Here is a 20,892-nt window from a genome sequence, read left to right as displayed (position 1 = left end):
ACAAGAGACCCACCTCAGGATAAAAAACCTACACAGGCTGAAAGTGAAGGGCTGGAAACAAATCTCCAAGCAAATGGACAGGAAAAAAAAGCCGGGGTAGCAATACTCATATCAGACAAAATAGACTTCCAAAAAAGAGCTGGAAAACATTATGCTAAGCGAAACAAGCCAGGCAGTGAAAGACAAATACCATATGATCTCACCTTTAACAGGAACCTAAACAACAAAACAAAGAAACAACTAAAATGTAACCAAAGACACTGAAATAGAGGACAGGCTGACAGTGACCACAGGGGGAGAGTAGAGGGAATGTAAGGGGACAGTGGGAAGGGTTCACAGGAACAAACTTAAAGGACACATGGTCATACGGGAGGGTGGTAATGGGAGGGAAGTGGGGAGGGATGGGAGCGGGGACTGGATTGGGAGTAAAAAGGAGAAAACTGTATTTGAACAATGATTTAAAAAAAAAAAAAAAGAACACAACAACAGAAAGATCTATGGGACATGATGAAGGCAGTCCTGAGGAGGAAATTCATAGTACTACAGACCTACCTCAAGAAACAAGAAAAATATCAAATAAACAACCTAACTTTATATTTAAAGGAACTAGAAAAGAGAACAATGAACAAAGCCCAAAGTTAGTAGAAGAAAGGACATAAAAAATGTCAGAGAAGAAATAAAAAAAATAAAGTCTAAAAAATACAAAAAGTCAACAAAACCAAGAACTTGTTCTTTGAAAAGATAAACAAGATTGAGAAACCTTTAACTAGACTCACAAGAAAAAAAGAGAGAGGACTCACATAAATAAAATCAGAAATGAAAAAGGAGAGGTAACAACTGACACCAAAGAAATAGAAAGAACTGTAAGAAAATACTACAAACAATTATATGCCAACAAATTGGACAATCTGGAAGAAATGGACAAATTCCTAGGAACATATAATCTTCCAAAACTAAATTAGGAAGAAGCAGAAAATTTGAATAGACAGATTACAATCACTGAAATTGAAGCATTAATCAAAAAAACTTCAAACAAACAAAATTCCTGGGCCAAATGACTTAACAGGAGAATTTTACCAAACATTCAAAGAAGAAATAAAATCTATCCTTCTCAAACTATTCCAAAAAATTCAAGAGGAGAGAAGACTCTCAAGCTCACTTTATGAGGTCAGCATTATCCTAATTCCAAAAAACAGATACAGATACTACAAAGAAAGAAAATTATAGGCCAATGTCCTTGATGAACATAGATGCTTAAATCCTCAATAAAATATTAACAACGCATTAAAAAGATCATACACCATGATCAAGTGAGATTTACTTCTGGGTAGCAAAGTTGGTACAATATCCACAAATTCATAATTGTGATATACTACATAAACAAAATGAAGGTAAAAACCACATGATCATATCAATAGACGCAGAAAATGTATTTTATGAAGTCCAGCACCCATTTATGATAAAAACTCTCAGCAAAGTGGAAATAGAAGAAACATACCTTAAAGTAACAGAGGCTATATATGACACAGCCACTGCAAGCAACATACTCAATGAGCAAAAACTAAAAGCATGTCCCTTAAGATCAGGAACAAGACAGGGATGTCTGCTTTTACCTCTCTTATTCAGCATAGTACTGGAAGTCCTAGCCACAAGTAAGAAGAAATGAAAGGCATCCAGATGGGAAAGGAAGAAGTAGAACTGTCATTATTTGCTGATGACTTTTACTGTAAATAGAAAACCCTAAAGACCCCCACCAAAAAAACAAATAGTACAAGAACAAATATATAGGACACATGGACAAAAACTAGGGGGGGGTGGAAATGGGAGGAAAGTGGGGAGGGATGGGTAGGGTGGGCTGGGATGGGAAGTAAAGGACAGAAAACTGTACTTGAACAATGATTAAAATAAAATAAAAAAAAACAGAACCGATAAATAAATTCAGTAAAATAGCAGCATACAAAATAAATATCCAGAAACCAGTTGCATTTCTATACACCAAAAATGGCCTATGAAAAAGGGAAACTAAGAAAACAATCCCATTTACAATTGCTTAAAAATATTTCTCAGGAATGAATTTAACCACAGATGTAAAACACTTGTACTCAGAAAATTATAAGACCTTGAAGAGAGAAAATGAATATACAAATAAGTGGAGGCATATACTATGGTATGGATACAAAGAATTAATATCATTAAAATATTTATATTACTCAAAGCAATCTATAGACTCAATGTATTTATCAAGATACCAATGGTGTATTTCACAGAACTAGAAAAAATATTCCAATAATTTATATGGAACCACAAAAGACCCCAAATAGCCATAGAAATCTTGAGAAAAAAGAACAAAGTTGGAGGAATCATGCTACCTGATATCAAACTATACTACAAGGCCATTAGTAACCAAAATGGCGTGGTACTGGCATAAAACAGACACATAGATCAATGGAACAGAATAGAGAGACTAGAAATAAACCCATGTCTTTATGGTCAATTAACATTTGACAAAGGAGGTCAAAACATACAATAGAGTAAAGATAGTCAATTCAATAAATGAGACTAGTAATTGAACATATATATATTAGCTATCTACACATGTGCTATGTGACTGAAACTAGACCACCTTCTTATACCATACACAAAAATAAACTCAAAATGGATTATAGACTTAAATGTTAGACTCAAAACCATAAAAAATCCTAGGAGAAAACCATAGGCAGTAAAATCTCAGACAATTCCGGTAGCCATATATACATATATTTTATATATTATATTATATTATATTATATTATATTATATTATATATAGTATGTGTAATATTATATATATATATTTTGATATATCTCCTTGGGCAAGGGAAACAAAAGAAAAAATAAACATATGGGACTACATCAAACTAAAAAGTTTTTGTACAGCAAAGGAAACCATCAGTAAAATTAAAAGAAAACCCATTGAATGGGAGAACATATTCACCAATGGCACATCTAATAAGGGGTTAATATCCAAAATTTATAAAGAACTTATAAAACTCAACACCAAAAAATCAAACAATCCACTTAAAAAATGGGCAAAGAACCTGAACATACTTCTCCAAAGAGGACATACAGATGGTAAATAGACATGAAAAGATGCCAAACGTCACTAATCATCAGAGAGATGCAAATTAAAACCATAATAAGGTATCACCTCACACCTGCCAGAATGGCTACCATCAGTAAATCAACAAATAAATGTTGGAGAGGATGTGGAGAAAAGGGAAACCTCGTGCACTGTTGGTGGGAATGCAGACTGGTGCAGCCACTGGGGAAAACAGTATGGAGTTTCTTCAAAAAATTAAAAATGAAACTGCCTTATGACCCAATGAATCCACTTCTGGGACTATATTTGAAGAAGCCCAAAACACTGATTTGAAAGAATATGTGCACTCCCTATGTTCTCTGCAGTATTATTTCATACTGCAGTGAACATAGCCAAGATTTGGAAGCATCCCAAATGCTCATCATATATGAGTGGGTAAAAAAGCTGTGGTACATTTATGCAATGGAATACTACTCAGCCATAAAAGAGGAAAACTTACCTTTTGTGACAGCATGGATGGTCCTGGAGGGTATTATGCTATGTGAAATAAGCCAGGCAGAGAAAGACAAATATGATAGGATTTCACTTATAGTGGAATCTAATAAAAAAAATAAACTAACAAAAAATAGAAACAGACTCATAGATACAGAGAACAGACTGACAACTGTCAGAAGTGAGGGGGCTGGAGGGCTGGGTAAGTAAGGTGAAGGGATTAAGCAAAAAAACCCCAAAAAATCAAAAAACAAGAAAAAACAGAGTTTATAGTATGGCGATTACCAGAGGGAAAGGGGGATGGGGGGATGTGGGAAAGGGTAGAGGGGATAATGGTGATGGAAGGAGACTTGACTTGGGGTGGTAAACACACGATACAATATACAAATGACGATGATAGAATTGTACATCAGAAACCTATTTAATTCTATTAACCAATGTTACCCCAGTAAATTTAAAATAAAATAAAAATAAAATAAAAAATAAAATAAAATAAAATAAAAATAAAATAAAATTGCATTAAAAGCTGCCAGGGTAGTTTCTTATAAAAATTAAAGACACTTTTAAATACAACCCAGCAATCACTGTCCTTGGTATTTACCCAAAGGAGTGGACAGATCAAGTTCATATAAAATCCTACCCACAAATGTTTATAGCAGCTTCATTCATAAATGCTGAAACTTGGAAGCAACCAAGATATCTTTTAGTACATTAATGGATAAATAAAATGTGCAATATTCAGACAAGGAATGCCATTTGTGCTAAAAAGAAATAAACTACCAAGCAAAAAAACATACCTGGAGAAATCTTAAAGGCAAAATCATGGAGATAGTAAAAAGATCAGTGGTTTCAAGGGCTTGGGGATGGGAAGGAGAAGAAATAAAACATGCAGAAGACAGGATTTTTTAGGGCACAGAAAGTATTTCTGTATGATACTATAAAGATGGATTCATGTCATTGTACACTTGTCAAAATCCATGGAATGTATAACACCAAGTGTGAACTCTGGTTTAAATTATGGACATTAGGGGACAAGAATGTGTCAATGTATCTTCATTGACTGGAACCACCGTGGTGGCAGATACTGGTAACGGGGGAGGCTACGCATGTTAGGATTCAGTGGGGGATACAAGAACTTTCAACCTAATTTTGCTCTGAACCTAAAATGCTTTAAAAAATGTTCTATTAAATGTAAAAAAAAATTAAGAGTAGCCAGGGTATCCTGAAATCATGTGTTCTTTCTCCATTTGGACAAAATGCTCCTCAAGTAAGCTGCCTAATAGAATTCGCTCAGATTTTTAGATGTTTTCCAAGGTAGGAAAACACATTTAAAAAAAGACAAATTACACTCAACGTTCCTGTAAAGGTGGAAGAACTGAAAACTGATGTGGAAATGCAAAGTAGGGGCAGTTGACTTAAGGCACACAAGGGGAACCCCCGTTATAATGAACTCAAAGACATGCACATTTAACGGACTTGTAAGCAACATATACTTAGGTGTTTTATTTTACAATTACTTGTGCTTCATATGTTGTAGCTCTTTGATATTTGTTGACTAAGCAAGTGAAAGTGAAAGAATTTAGATTCCCTCAAAGTGATAATATATTGTAGAAAAAACTGTACTTTAATGGAAAATATTCAGGGGATGTAGTACAGCCTCACAAATCTGATTCTAGTAGGGCTAGAATTGGGCTTTGAGATATTTTGCATCTTGTAAACTGAAGGTAATAGGTAGGCATCAAACTCTGGTCCAAGAGTTTTGATCGACCTCCCTCTAATCTGTGGAAAAGTGGTTTTGACTTCATTTGCAATGCAATTCCTCTTCTACATAAAAATTTGTGCTTTTGACTTTTCCTTTGAACTGGTTATAACTTCTGCTTCATTCTCTCTCATTACATAAATAAAAGTCTTTAGTACATGTTCATTTTTATACTTGTATGAGTCATAATTTTGCCTTTTTTTCTGCAAATTGCCTTTCAACAATACCTTTAGACAAACAAGCTAGTAGAAAATGAAGGTTTCTCTAAACCTGACAGCCAACAGAGCAGGTGAGTACATAGCTGGAGTACCAGGAACTGAGTGAAAGAAGGCAGCATTTGCTACTCCCCAAGATGTCTTTGGGATATTGATTCAGAATATTTGTAAGAAAAGAAAGACTTCGGAAAAACCTTCCACCTTCTCTCAAACTGCTTAAAACCATTTAGATAGAGGATCTCCTTCAAGAAGGGAGATATAATAAAAAAACCTATAATTTAATATAAAGTAAATGTGATAGGGAGAAACCTAGCAAGGCTTTTTGATAAAATCCTCTCTGTATGCAACTGTTAAAGACAACCTACCAAACATTTATTTAGCAAACATTTGTTTTTCCATCTCCATGTGATAGAGTCAGGTTAAACCCATCAGGGCAATTCATGGAAATTTGGACTTGAGACTGAGACAGGTAGTTTCTCCGGGCACTCACAACCAGAAGAGATGGAAAGCTAGATCTGGGGGAAGCCTGTGCACAGCTCCTCACAGCCCTGCCAAGCTCTGTGCCCTGTAATATATGCCTATGTTCTAATAAAAATTCTAAGGTTGTTTAATGTAAAGAGCTTTCAAGGCAGATCGATCTTAGTTCAAAATTTAAACATCAAAGCTATATTAACTATGTGATACTAGGTTGGTTGTTTTGTTACTGGTGAAATGAAGAGAGCGTGGCCCTTCTCTTCTTGAAGGAAAGAATTCAGTCAAGAGACAAACTATAGTGAAATAAGCAAGAATTATTTCTTGCTTATGGAAGCACACTCAGGAGAGTGAGAGCGCCCCCAATCAATTACAGAACTCAGATATTTATGGGCTTTTTTCTTCCTGAACTTCTTCGCTCCTGTCTCTTTAGCTCCCCCATCTAGCTTAGCTATCTATGCATGAGCTATGTGACTGAAACTGGTGACCTATAAGGCTGAACAATGTCCTAAGATTGAATCAGAGATCTGGTGACCACAAGCTCAAGTGTGGTGAAGCCTGTTTCAGCTTAACCCTGTGGAGGTCACGGTCAAAAACTTCACAGCATAGGTCAAACATCACACACCTTCTGAAACATGTGTTATACTCAAACTGATGGCTTAAACATTATGGGTTAACATTAGTCATGTACAAATGCACAGCTAGTCATGACCTTGAACCTATGCACCTGATATATGTAACAATATTTAAAGAATTGCCTTAGGGCTTGTTGATGTGCAGGAATGCATGAGGATAATCTATCCCCTTTCCCTTCCTTTGCCTGCCCCCAGCTCATGCCTAACTAGCTACCTATCCTAATGACCTGACTTCTCTAAAACTCAGTTTCCTCATTTGTTAAAAAGGAAAATGAATACCTACCCTGTGTAATTGCTATGATGATTAAATGAATTAAATCCACAGTGGAAAAGCAAAGTTCTTGGTATATACCATATGGTGCCCACTCAAAAGGTAGAAAAGATTCTCTTTGACACAAGTAGGACAAGGAACTTTATACCACAGGGTGTTAGGACAATTGTTGCATATAAATTAAATGTACAATAGATAATGACTTCATATCAAAAAAGAGAGCTATGATTTCTTTGGGGGAGAAAAGGCTGAAGAAGGGAAGTTTTTATCTTAGTTACTATAAAAACCGTTTTTGTGCTTCTCTCATGGGCATGTAAATTTTAGAAGCCTTTTTTTTTAAAAAAATAGACGTTTTTAGAGCAGTTTTAGGTTTGTAGCAAAATAGAGTGTAAAGTACAGAGAGTCCCCATACACTCCCGGCCTCCACATACACACACAGCCTCCTCCATCAAAGACGGTCCCCATCAGAGTGATACATTTGTTACAACTGATAGCCAGCCCGGACACCTCACCAGATGTCCGACGTTCACATTAGGTTTCACCCCTGGCGTGTTACACACATCAGAGCTTACAGCATACAGAATAGTCTCCCTGAGAAGTCCCACTTAGGAAGGCTGTTTTGAAGACAAGCAGATAATAGGTTATTAATGGGCCACACATTGCGATCTGAATGTCTAAGCCTTAACTGAAGACTGGTCTAACAAAGGGTGACACTATTAGGCAGTAGGAGTTGGTGCTCCATAAGTCCTCTCATGAACAATTATTTCCTCCTTCCTTCATTCTTATCTCCCATCCATCCACCCATCCACCCGGCTTTCTCTCTCATCTACTAGTTTTGTTCTTTGGTTTTCCAGCACCAGAGGTTAGGGTTAGGGTTAGGGTTAATGTAATCTTTCAAGTTTCTATGCCTTTAAGATTTCGGTGCTAAAACAGAGGATAGTGATTTTCATCTTGGGTTCATCTTGGTTCTTTTCTTGCTGTATAACTGCAATGCTTTTCCTTAAAATTTAAAATATTATTTATTTAAAATTACAAAAACAATACAAATGTTTTTAGGAAAAGAAAGCAGATAGTCCAGATAAAGTACAGTCCATCGCCGTTCACATTTCCTTCCTCTGAGGTAACCTATATATCAAGATTTTATTGATACAAATGATGGTGTGGAGGAATTTCTTGTGAAAACAGGTTCATAGTAAGTAGTCAGGCTGGTTCTGGTAAGTCATTCTCGATTTAGATTCCTCAAGACTGCCAGGCGCGCATCACCCTGGCAACCAGGGCCACGCCTGCGGGTGCGCAAAGGATTCTGGGGGCCCCAGGAAGGGCGGGGCAGGGCGCACGGAACATCCCCTGCTGGAGGGGATGGGGGGGGAAGTCTGAGGCCACACGGTTGAGCAGGCGACGGGTGAAGAGCCAGAGCCTGCGGGAGGGGGGTGCTGCAAGGCCGCGTGGGCATGCAGGCTGGCGCGCTGCACAGCGTCTCCAGGTAGCTGCAGAGGGGAGAGCCTGGCGGGGAACCGGCTTTGGGCAGACATCTCCCCGGCTTCATTACACCGGAGCCTGAAGGAGGTAGGCGGGGAGGGGAAGAGGTTCGGGCTGCAGGCCCGCGCGGAGCTGTCCGCCGCCAGGTGCCGCAGCCTTCCGTGGGCTATCAGCAACGGGAGGAAAGGAGGAAGGGGCATACAATTGTTTAAAAAACGGTTCCTTTCTTTTCGGGCCTTGCTTTTTAGGAAATACGTACTATATAGTTTTAACATCTTAGTTTTTGCACAGATTTTTGTTCTGTTATTTTCAGCTCTTGAATCTATGTAGGAGTTGTAATAACAAATATGTAAACAGCTGTTTTGCCGGATACTTTGCTAATTAAATAAAACATTCCTTTTTCCACTGAACGCTGCCTCCAAAGTTTTTGCTCTGGCGGGGAGCCTTGGACCCCTGCTGGTTGAGTGCAGTAACACTACAGCGCCACTGCGCTGTTCAGTCTGCTCTGTCCTGTGTGCAGAAGAGCAGGAAGAACACATTTATCCGTGTGACCATTTTAACTGCAAAGGCCTTGGTGAAATGTAGGGACCTTTCTGATGTGATTGTTAAAGATGAAAAGCTTTGAATTCTATCCCAGATAATCTGTAAATATGAGTAAAAGTATTGTCAGTGGTGGTTACCCGGGATGTACATTAGAATCACTTGGAAAATTTTTTCAAAATACATTTCAGACTTACAGAACAAGATTCTCTCAGGATGGGTCCTGGGCATGGACATTCTAACTGAGCTTGACAGATAAATAATAATTCTGCACACACAGCCTTAATTTAATCCCATGCTTTTTTATCTGATCGCCCTGAGTGATCGTACCCACTCCCTCACCTTCAGCCTCTGCATGGAGGGCTTCAACTAAGGTAGTTATGGCGCTAACAAAGATGAGAGCTAGAACCCAAGACATTTATGAGGTAGAAATAGTATTTACAAACAGAGGGAGAAGTCCATTGTTCTTATGAAAATTTCAAACTTACATAAAAGTCGAGAGATTACTGTTAGCTTGAATATAAAACTGCCAGTATTCACCCATTTTTGACATACAGAATGACAATTTCATGATTCAACATAATCTAAAACACTCATACATACTAACCAGATTCAGTATTTATCAAGATTTTGCCTTATTGGCTTCATCTTTCCCTTTTTTTTCCTTTTTACTTTTTATTGCTGAGTAATTTTAAAGGAAATCCTAGACCTTAAGTCATTTTACCCATATATACTTGGCATATATCCCTAAAAAAAAAATAAGTTTCTTATACAACTTCATTGTGATTATCACACCTAATTAACAATAATTCCTCTGTACCATCTAATACCCAATACACATTCATACTTCTCTGTCTTTAACAGTATCTTTTTACATTTTGATTGATTGAATTGAATTCCTAAACAAGGTGAACACATTGTTTTGGTGGTTGTGGTTCTTAAGCCTCTTTATTCCGGAGCAGTCCTTCCAAAACACCCCTCTTTTATCTCATGCCACTGACTTGAAGAATCTGGGTCATTTATTTACTCTTGGTTATGACAGTCATGGTGTAAGAATGAGCTTTGTGTCCTCTTCCATGATGTTATATAGTCTGGACCTCAGTCTGCCATATTGCCTGTAATCTTGAAGTCACTGTGTCTGTACTTATAGTCAGTATATCATTTCTTGAGTATACAGAGCCTATCCTTTACTGTGCCAAAGCTGGAGCCGGGTGAGTATGGTATCTTGGTTACGATACAAGCTGTGTGACCTTGGGTAAGTTACCAAACTTATCTAAGCCTCTGCTTTTTCATTTATAGGATAGGAATGCAACAATAACTTGAAGAGTTCTGTAAAGATAAAATGAGATACTGAATACACAATGCCCAATATTGTGCCTGATACACAGACAGGCAAGCAGTTGCTCAGTGAATGTCAGTTCTCACCAATGACAAGCAGTGACTTTAGCTTATATAATGGAAATACTCCTTTCAATAAAATATTTATAAAGTATCTGAAAAGTTATACTTTCTTGACATCACAGAATATGTACAATAATTTATCTGTAAAATTAAGCAATACCTACAGCAGAAGTGGAGAGTCTGAAGATTTTTGGAGAATAAATCATCTTCAGGAATTGAGCTCTACTGCCAAGGGAGCAGAGTCTCCTCTGGGCCCAAAACATGCTACAGAATAAAAGAAAAACTTTTAAAGAGAGTGCTATTTACATTGCTATCAGACAGTTAACTGGTAAGTTTATATCAAATATATATATAAAGTTTTGATAGTTTTTTCTCTATGATACAATTTCTTATCACTGGATCAATCTAATCATTCTAATAAAATTCTCATACAAATTTATGCATGTTATTTTAAACTAGATATCTGCAAGGATATTGTTAATTAAAAATACAGGGCTCCAACTTAGTCAAGAGCATTAAGTAAAAGTTCCATTTCTAGTAGCTATAAAATCCAGAATATTTCAGTCTAAACCTACTCAGACTTGTCTGAATAAGTTACTAGTAAAAGCACAATCTGTAACAGTAAAGTTATTAAAAAAAGGTTATTTAGAAGGGATCATATCTGGTCCCTGATAAATATAAGTACATGAATGATTCTTAGGTTATTTTCTCAGATGGTACTTCCCTCAACAATTCCATAACTAGCAAGTCATTTCAGGAGTTTCCAGTTGCATAACCAGCATGCATTCTAAGTTACTTCTATAGCTGTCAGGATGTCATTATCAATTATGGGGAGTGAGATCAAAGAAAAATGAAAGTCTTATACTGCCATGTAGAAGTGGGAAAACACTCAGCTTTCTAAAGACATTAGGCCAAACAGACACTTCTCATGAGGTTTTTTGCTCTGCAAATGTTGAATCGGGATGGCATTTCCTCCACCTCTGATCAAATTTTTATAAAAAGAGATCCTAAGAATTCAAAAGAATACTGAAGCTACCAAATGTTAAGGCTACAGAAAGCTTTAGATATAAAAAATAATATATTGGATGTTTCTTAAAAAGAGGACTATAAAATCCTGACCATCGTGTGATTAAAATCTCAGCTTAAATAGGAGTCTTAGCCATTCTATATCATATCAGCTTATTTTAATTCTCTGCAAAGCACTTTTTCGTGTGTGTTTGTGTGGCTGGCCACTCATTCACGAATTTATAATAGTATATAGTTCACTACTGTATTCTCTGGTATATAGTAGGTATTTGATAAGTAAAAGTATTAAATGACTGAATGAATACATAAAATCACATAAATTAATAATGTGAATGGATATTTGTAAGTCCTGTTACAAAATATTGATTCCTTTTGCAAAGTGCAAAATTAAAATTATCCCTTGTGTTTTATGCTTTTCAAGTCAACAATCAGGTTTCTTATATGAAGATATGCTGCCCTGGCGGTGTGGCTCAGTGGACTGAGTGCTGGCCTGAGAACTAAAGGGTCACCCAGTGTGATTCCCAATCAGGGCACATGCCTGGGTTGCAGGCCAGGTCCCCAGTAGGGGGCACATGAGAGGCAACCACACACTGATGTTTCTCTCCCTTCACCTCTCTAAAAAATAAATAAAATCCTTTTTAAAAACCATGCCTATTCTTGTGTCATTAATTGTTCTGATCAACGGTAAAATATCAACTGGGTTAGGCAGTAGAGATAGTTTTACGAAAACTTATAAAACTACAGGAGCAATCTTCATTCAATATCATGGAGTTACTTGATTTAGGACAATTTTTTTTCAGCAAATAAACATCCAGCTATTTAAATTCAGCCTAATTTCTTTGGTATTAAGCAAAGTATAAGCAAAATGTTTTCTTGCAAGTAGAGAAATGAGAGAAACCTCTTTTACCTTCTTGGGATAAAACGGGAGAAACAGGACTAGGAATCAGGATACCTGGCTTCTAATCCTTAATCTATTTAAAAAAAGGATGGGGGTCTTCTGTTAGACAAGTCACTGACTCTTGTTGAGCCTCCGTTTCCCCATATTTCAAAACAGATGAATAAATGAATCCTTGGTTTGAAGGTAACCTCAGAAGGTAAGTCCCTGGCTGATCATGCCTGAGCTCAGATGGTAGCTCTAGGGAGACTTCACCCCAGGTGGTGAGCCCTGCCCTCTGGCGGCAAGGCCTCAGTACTGCTAGTCAAGCCATGTCTTCTTCCAGAAACACCATATTCCTTTAGCTCTTGACATAGGACCACCTTTCATTTTCCTCCTTCCTGCCCCCAACCTGCTACTAAATGATGGAATTCCTCAACATACAGATCTGGGCTCTCTTCTCACTAGGTAATCTCAGTGTGGAAGGAATTGTGAGGGTGTTGGGTGAAAAAATGGCTCCAAAGCCTAAGTAGGCTGATAGAGAATCAGAACCTCTGAAGCTATATTTCCTCTGCACTTTAAATAAACACATTTTAAGCAGCACTTTTCTAATACAATTATCATTCCACATGTATGCTGAATAATAAATAAATGAATAAATAAATTTGAATGGCCTTGAAAAGTGGGGGGGGGGCATCAAAAGGCATATGGCTTTAATTCTAAACAATATTTTCACTGTATTTTTTTCTAGTTTTCTCTTTTTAAAACAATGTTCTGTGAAGAAAACCAGGCAATTGTGAATCAGGGTAATCTAGAAAACCTGAATATGACATATTACACATAAGTTAAAGTCCATATTCAAATATGCATGGTCAACAGAAAATTTAACTATTATCATTGGAGTAAATTGTTTAAAATGAAGATACAGAAATTATGCGTGGCAGATGTAGGGGTGACCTGAAGCTGAGAAGGTTGGTAAATTTTGGGGGGCAGAATTAAGAGCTAAAATGTAAGCAAGGTAGTCAAAATGAATTGTGAAAAGATTAAAGCTCTGGACTTAGATCCAAATGATCAACTTATAACCAGTCTGTATATGGGAATGAGAGGTAGGAAGAGATTTAGTTAATTTGACATAAACAAGAACATTCAGGTTACCTGAAAGCTCAAGAAAGATTTGATGTGAGGTGACTGCAGAAAAGGTTAGTGCTAAAAGTCTGACCAAAGGAAAAGATCATTTGCATTTCATGCTCAGTCCACTGCTAGAACATTTATAAGGTGCAATGACACAGCAGAGGGCATGTAGGAGGTGAACAAGGTACTGGCTGGTTTAATGCAATGGGAACAAGACTCAAAGTCGTGTCATTGGGACAAGGGTGGAAAATATTAACTATATTTAGGTGGCACAATACTTAAGAAGACGTGACCCTGGGATTGTTGAACGGGCTGTTCTGTGAAAATGGGGTTCGTGTAATTATAAATTCTTGAGACAAGTAATATAGCTGGCCGGTGTGAGTTATAAGAATTGTTTTAGCACAATGTGAGATAAAACTTTCTAATAGCTGATTTGCACCATTGGTGCCTGGTGTGGACGTGAGCAAGCAGCCCCAGTTCTTGCTTCAGGTGCTACATGACCCAGAGGTGGAGGAATTGTTTTGTACTGGGTACGGGGCTCCCCCTTACAGAGTTGCTCGGACTCCAAAAGTGACAGATTGGACTGCTTTTCTCTTTTAACTAAAAACTTTAGATTCACTTACATGGCCGGTTAACAGCCTTTGTTTTCTTTTTATTAAAATACCGTTATGGATAAACTGGAGTCGGTGTTACCCATGTCACGCTGTTTTCAAAATACCCAAACTCAAATACCCCAAATCAAGAGCAAAAAGGGCAATCGATAACCGGGGTTCAAAGTCCCCACCCTAGAAGGCCAGTCACCTTGGTGCCATCCCTTTTCCAGAGGAAACTCCGTTAATTCAAGCGCTGCCCTCCTGCAGCCTCCCCGGAGGTCCGCCAGGGCCGGGATCTGGGGGCCGGATCTGGAGCCCCGACCCACGCATGCTCGAATGCGCTTCCAGCTCAGGAATGACAGTCCGATTCCTTACGGAAATCCAGACCGGCTCTTCTTCCCTGCCGCCGGCGCGCGATGCCCTCCTTCCCCGCCTAGCTGCGCAGTACACTGCTAGCCCGGATGCTAGCTTCACTGCATACCGGAATTTCTCGTGGCTCACTTACCTTCTTCGCGAGACAACTCTGCTTCTAGAGCTAGTCCTGCCAGGGATCCAGGGCCTGGTGGGGCGGGATACGGAGGTGGGGGCGAAGCCTGGGCGGTGATGACGCAGGTGAAAGGACTACGATTGCGGATTGGCTGAAGGCGGCTGGGATCGCGGACCGGGTGGAACTGGACGAGAATGGGCAGGGAGGAGGTGAAAGGTGCAGGGCTGAGGGGAGTACAGGGGTAGAGATGAAGGTGCACCTGGTTGTGGCCAAGGGTTAGATACCTTATGGGGTCTGTACTCAGGCCGCGATAGGCTGTGAGAACTGATCAAGGTGGGTGGAGGAGCGGGGCGGGTTAGGTCCACGTGATTGAGGCACGTCTATGTAAGGGGATGGGGGTGGGGCGGGACTGAGATGTGGCCCGGGATTGGGTACAAAATTTCGACTCAGGCCACTGATTGGCTGTGTGACTTATAGGGCTGGGGCTGGTTATTCACAGCGGATTGATTAGGAAGAAAGGCAAGCTCTGAGGCCACCGCGTTTAGGCAAGTGGAGGATTGTAGTTAGAATAATGTTGGAAGCTGCTGGAGAGAGAGGGCAAGGCTAAAGAGAGAGTGCAAAAAGATGTATTTATCACCCGTGATGAGGATGAAGAAAAAAGCAGAAATGAGTTTGATCAGAGAACAGAATGAAAGGAGGGTGTGAGACTTTGGACCTGCATACATAACACTTTAAAATGAAGAATGCAAATCGTCAAAGAGAAAAGGAATACCGTGATTACTCCTTTGGGGAAGGCGATGTTATCGAAAGGAGAGCTGCTGTTAAGAATGGAGTTTTCATCCATTCATGCAAAGGATAATAATTCCGATAATTACTCTAAGTGAAATAAGCCAGACAAACACAAACACTGTATGATCCCACTCATATGTGGAATTTAATGAACCAAATAAACGGTTGAACAAAATAAAGCCAGAGGTGTGGATACATGGAACAGACTGACATCTCAGAGGGGAAGGCGGGGCGAGGACTCCAAGAGATTAGCCAAAGAACATATATGCATGTATACACAGCCCATGGACACAGACAACCAGGTGGTGAAGGCCCGGCAGGGGGAGGGAGCGGCTGGAGAGGGACAAAGGAGGGGAAAATGGGGGAACATCTGTAATAGTGTAAACAATGAAAAAAAGGAGTTTCATAATTACAATTCATTCCCTTTCTATTTTAAGAAGTTAAGAGGGTAGGTGGTGTGGGCCTGACAGTAGCATTGTTTTTCATGTCTAGAAAAAAGAATAAAGACCATCTTTGGTTGAAGAAATTACTGTTTGCCTAGCTTAAAGGAGGTTCAGAAGATGGTAAGGTGAATGGAGAAATCATTGTGTACAGTACATAATCTGCTCCTAGATTTTGAGTTGTTTTGAGAGGCATACATTAGTCAATAATATCCAGACAAAAAACCCACCAGGAACACACCTGTAGTCAGAAAGTTGGGTTTATTTGTCCTTACAATGAGGGAGAACACACATCTTGTGCAAATGTGAGTCATTTTAATGACAATATTAGAATAACATATAGGATTTGGGTGATTTGGGGGCAGGATTCAAGGAAACTGGAGATTCAATCTGTTTTGGGTGCTGTCAAGATGTGGGGTACTTCTAAGATTGGGTATCATAATACAGCTTTTGAGGAAGAAGGCAGGAAAATTGCAAGGTGAAACCTGTAACTGGTTAAAAAGCAACAGTTTTATCACTGGGAGAGGAGGAAGTTTGGTATTTTTGCAGTTGCAGAGTGACCTTGTTTTATCTGTGTTTAGGCAAGATTATGAAGTGATCTTGTCTGTCGTCTCACTCCATCAGGATCACAGTGTGACTTTGTCCCATGCAGGGGTTGTGTCAGGTTGTTATGTTTTACAGGGACACACCATAGGTAGTTCCTAACAACACCAGCCATAAGGGTGTCATTCAGCTCCCCATTCCAGCTGCTGCTTTTCTTTTTCTTACATTGAACAAATATGACTTGAGTAGACAGGTGCTGAGGCTTCTGGGGAAAATGAGGCAGAGAAAGTGTCTTAAACCTTCCAGGAGGAGGAACAATAAAGATACAAACTGACTTCAGAAGGTGGTAAGTACTATAAAGAAGCAACGAGGGGTAAAAACAGCAACTAGTTTGTGGAGGATGGTCAGGGAAGGCTTATTACTTTTTTGAGTGTTTTTGGAGGAGCTGATATTTAGACCCAGAATGAATGATGAAGAATCAGGCTTGCAAAAAATGATTCTGGAAAGGGAAAGAGCAGCTAAAAAGGCCCTTAAATGGGAGCAAACTTGGCATGTTTAAGGAATAAGAGAGACTAGTGTGTGTAAATCGTAGTGTGGTGCAGGGGGAAAGTGCTTCCAGATTAGGGTGGAGAGGAAGGCAGGGCCAGGCCATGCAGAGTCTTGAAGACCGCAGAAAGGAGTTCGGATTTTATTCTGAAGCAGCCATTGGAAAATCTTGGGAAGAGGAATAATGGGGTCTTAATTCAACTTAAAAACGATAGTCTAGCTGCCTTGGAGATGTGAATTGTGGGTTGGCAAGAGCAGGAGAAGATCTGTCAGGAGTTTGTCAGAGTGAAAGATGAGGTTGGTGACTCGGGTACTGGCAGCGGAGGGAAAGAGGGCTAAAGGTCTCAACATTCTTTATGGTGACAAGCACTTATTTCCTTGATTTCAGCACTTCCCTTCTGCTATCAACTGTACCTGGTGTTAACTGAGAAATAATAATTGAGCAGGTGTTTTGTCACCAAAAAGGATTTATTCTGGAAAAAGAGAGGGTTGCAACTCATTGGCCTAAGTGCCAAGATGCAGGGGTATTTAAAAAAAGGGAAAGGAAGTTAAAGGCAGAGAAAGTTAGAACCACAGAGGTTTACTAGAAACATAGAGTTTTTTCTCTAGGGTTTTCATGTGTGTGTTTCTTCCCATTACAGTACTGTGTGAGAACTTCCTTAAGTTCTAGTTCTTCCAAGAGACCTTCCCGACTGATGACGTTTGCTCAAAGTTCCAGTTTGTCTTTACCACTAGCTTCTCCTGAATTCAGACACTCTGTTTACCCTCTCCAGAGTATACCAGTGAACTGCTGATCTGCTCAGGTGAAGATGGACCTATTGGTGGGGCTATTGCAGACCAGGGGTGGAGACCTGGGGATCTGCTTGTTTCTTAGAAAGGCCTTTAAATGATTCTTCTGTATTTACTCCTGAACCTTTGGAGCGTTCTATGGGAGTAAACTGAGTTGGCTTTTTGGCTTTCTTCATGATTGGTCTAGGATTCAGCTTGTTTAAATCTGCTGTCAAGTATCGCCTGCCCATTTGCTTTATAAGTTCTGTAATTTTGTTGCCACTGTTATTTCACTTACTGTTTTTGTTCTCCTGGGGCTTAAAAGATCTCCTTACTGTTATACTAGTGGGTCTTAAGTAGAGAGAGAATGTAAACGTGTTTAATTTGCCATCTCTTGTTGTTATTGGTTTACACACATGTTCATTAAATGATGGAATGACCAAATGCTGGGCATCTGCATGCTTTGTTCATGTGCTAAGCCTTGTGTTATCTTTATACTCATGTTGGTGTTTGATGAGAAATATAAGTGACTCCCTAGAATTAATAGCTAATAAATGCGTTTTCCTTATATCTTCTCCTGATTTCTATTCTGAATAAAAAGAAAATACTTTCTTTTTATCAGTAAGAAAAAAAGCTTTATCTTACAGATAGATAAAGCCTTTTCCATTGCCTCATATAAAATACTAAAAATATTCTGAAATACAGCAGAGAGAGGACAGTATAGGATAGTGGGTACCCAAACTGTATGGTTCAAATCCCAGCTCTGCAATTTTCTAGCTGAGTGACTTTGTGCCAGCTACTTCATTTATCTGTGCTTCAGTTTCCTCATCTGTAAAACGTGGATACTAGAACCTTACTTATGCTGCTATTGGTTGATTTCATAGACCTGGAAAAATTTAGAGCTGTACTTGCTTCTTAGTAAGCACCATAAAATTGTTTTTTAAGAAAAAGGAAAAGAATCTTAAGAAGGGAGGCTGGTTATTCTCCAATATTTAGTATTCTCTTGTCCAATAATAATAGACCTTCCAAACTTCATCAGAGTACATGGGCGTTTGGTAGAAAGACTGCATTTCCAGCCTCTCTTGAAGCTTGGTCGGCCGTAAGATTAAATTCTGGCCCATAGAACATACGTGGAAGCTGGATATGCCGCGTGCAGGATATATCTTGAAGGGGTACAGTATGTCTTTATCAGTTCCTGGGTTTGCGGTTTCCCCACCAGTCCGCGTGCAGACACGATGGCTGCCGCCGCCTTGGACCACTAGAATCCGCTAACTGAAGATGGCAGAGCAGCCACCACTTCAGCCCTGGACTGTACTTACATGAGGGGGAAATCAGTTTGTTTTAACTTATTTACATGTTGTTGTTGTTTGATATGCGGTCATGATATGGCTGTGATAGTGACTCTTTTAGTTTGCTTAGCAAAGGCATCCCACTTTACTTTTACGGGGGCCTTCCAGGTGACAATAGACGAGTGACAGGGAGGAGATGAAGGTGGAAGATGTTGGCAGTGCCTCATCCTCTGGAAATGCCTCTCAAGAGGTGGCTGTCACTTCTGGGTACTAAGAATGTGAAAATTCGGCAGGCAGAACACTTTTCCTTTATCTTATAACCCTTGCACTGTACTAAGAAATACCTGCTCTAGGAAAAAGGGAATTCAGTCTGGGTTTGAAGTTCCTAAAGCCTTTCCCACCTTACATTCCTGCTATAAAGAGTTATATTCATGAAAGTTGCTGAGACTAGATCTCAAGCATTCTCATTACCGCCACACACAAGTTAACTTTAACTGTGTGAGGTGATGCTTGTGGTAATTATGTTGATCTTGGAAGTCATTCTTCAGTGTATATGTGCATAAAATCAGCACATTGTACACTTTAAATATATACAGTTATATTTGTCAAGAGTTATGTCCAGTTTTCAGCCCCATGTAGCTATTTTAAATACAAGATTTATGTGTGTATGTATTATTAAAGTACATGCTTTTCAGCCAGATACTAATAGCTGTACAAACAGTTTAAATATTTAAAAAATCATAATAGAAATTGTATAGGAATTACAATAGGAAGGCTGCCCAGGGTGACTATGTATCTGTTTATCTCTGTGTGTGCTGCCTGCCTGTCTGTCCACATGCACATTTATATGCTGGATTTATAGCAGTTTAATCTTAGCACTGGTTACCTGAGTCACTGAGAAATTTTTCATAGTCTCTGAACAATTTTTAAAAAGAGAAAATGAATTTTGACATTACGAATCAAATTGGTAGGAAAAAGAATTCTTCAAAACATCAGGTCCATGTGTAGGATATAATAATAAAAATTGGCCTTGTGGAAACTCTGGCAAGTATTGTGTCCTTCAAGACATGGACCAAGTGTGTGGCTTCTGGCTAATGGTATCAGAAAATATCACTACGTAAGTGAGTATCACTCTGCTAGAGCCTGGTAGGCATCGCTCTTCTGAGGAAGGTTTTATGTTTCCTTTCTCAGTCTGGCTTTGCCTCTGGAGTTCCTGATTTGCATTCATGTTGGAGTTCTTAAGCTCTTGGAGGCTCTTACAGGTTCTATGCAGGTTCTCAGCTCCTGGAGGGTTTCAGTGGGGACTGCCCCTTGCTCCCTCTATCTGTCATGGTGTGCAATGCCCTCTGGCACTGCTACTGGTCAGTACTATGTGCTTTATGTCAGGTGGATCCTCTGAGCAATGGCAGGAATGTAAATCAACAGCAGGTTCTCTAGGTTTGTAAAGAAGGGGTAATGATGAAATCAGTTTTGGAGAGGGAGAGGAGGAGTATTCTACTCTAAATAGTACAGAAATTTAAATAACTATAAAATTTCTGTAGTATTCAATAGGATATTAAATAATCAAATGTTAAACTTTCAGGGAGAAGCATCAGGAATGGTGCTGGGATGATACACTGTTCATGTAAGATGTTCACTCGTATGTTTAAAAATATTTATTTATGGTTTACCATGTGCCCTGAACCCTTCTAGCTGAGTCTATGATGAACAAAATAGGCAATGTTCCTGCCCAGATGGAGTTCAGAGTGTAGTGGGGGAGACAGGCAATGAATAAGAACAAACTTTGATGATAAAATGTAGTGATAAAATACTGTGAAGAGAAATAAAAATATTGGCCACTAGATGGAGCTCATTGCTCTCTTCTTTCACTTACCAGTCCACTCTAAAAGAGAGATGCTGTGAGCATGTTACACCATTGAAGTGTTTTGGGGCCAGGTGGTGGGTGCTCTTTCTCTTCCAATCCCCCCCTCCCTACTTAATTTCTTTTCTTTTCTTTTTTAACTAACTGTCTGATAAGGGGAATATGGTTAAAACATACTAAGGAGGCCTCTGAGATATCTTGGGG

At 39.1% G+C, this 20,892-nt stretch overlaps 1 protein-coding gene across 1 annotated transcript in view; it reads right to left on the bottom strand.

The window, feature by feature from the left end:
- Positions 1 to 14,303, bottom strand: part of LOC123820364 (kynurenine--oxoglutarate transaminase 3-like) — a 45,295-nt gene extending 30,992 nt beyond the window's left edge. Inside the window, exons 1-2 of the mRNA XM_045841056.1 lie at positions 14,174 to 14,303; positions 10,506 to 10,605 (exon numbers count right to left, since the gene is read on the bottom strand). Of these exons, the coding sequence (XP_045697012.1) occupies positions 10,506 to 10,605; positions 14,174 to 14,184 (111 nt within the window). The 5' untranslated portion in view covers positions 14,185 to 14,303. The remainder of the gene's footprint in view (positions 1 to 10,505; positions 10,606 to 14,173) is intronic.
- Between the last annotated feature and the right edge of the window lie 6,589 nt (positions 14,304 to 20,892).

Source organism: Phyllostomus hastatus, unplaced genomic scaffold (genome assembly GCF_019186645.2).
Source record: "Phyllostomus hastatus isolate PE091 unplaced genomic scaffold, TTU_PhHast_1.1 phas_contig_346, whole genome shotgun sequence".
NCBI classification, from domain to species: domain Eukaryota; kingdom Metazoa; phylum Chordata; class Mammalia; order Chiroptera; family Phyllostomidae; genus Phyllostomus; species Phyllostomus hastatus.
Note: the sequence above shows the minus strand (reverse complement) of the source record. Positions and strands in the feature narration are given on the sequence as shown.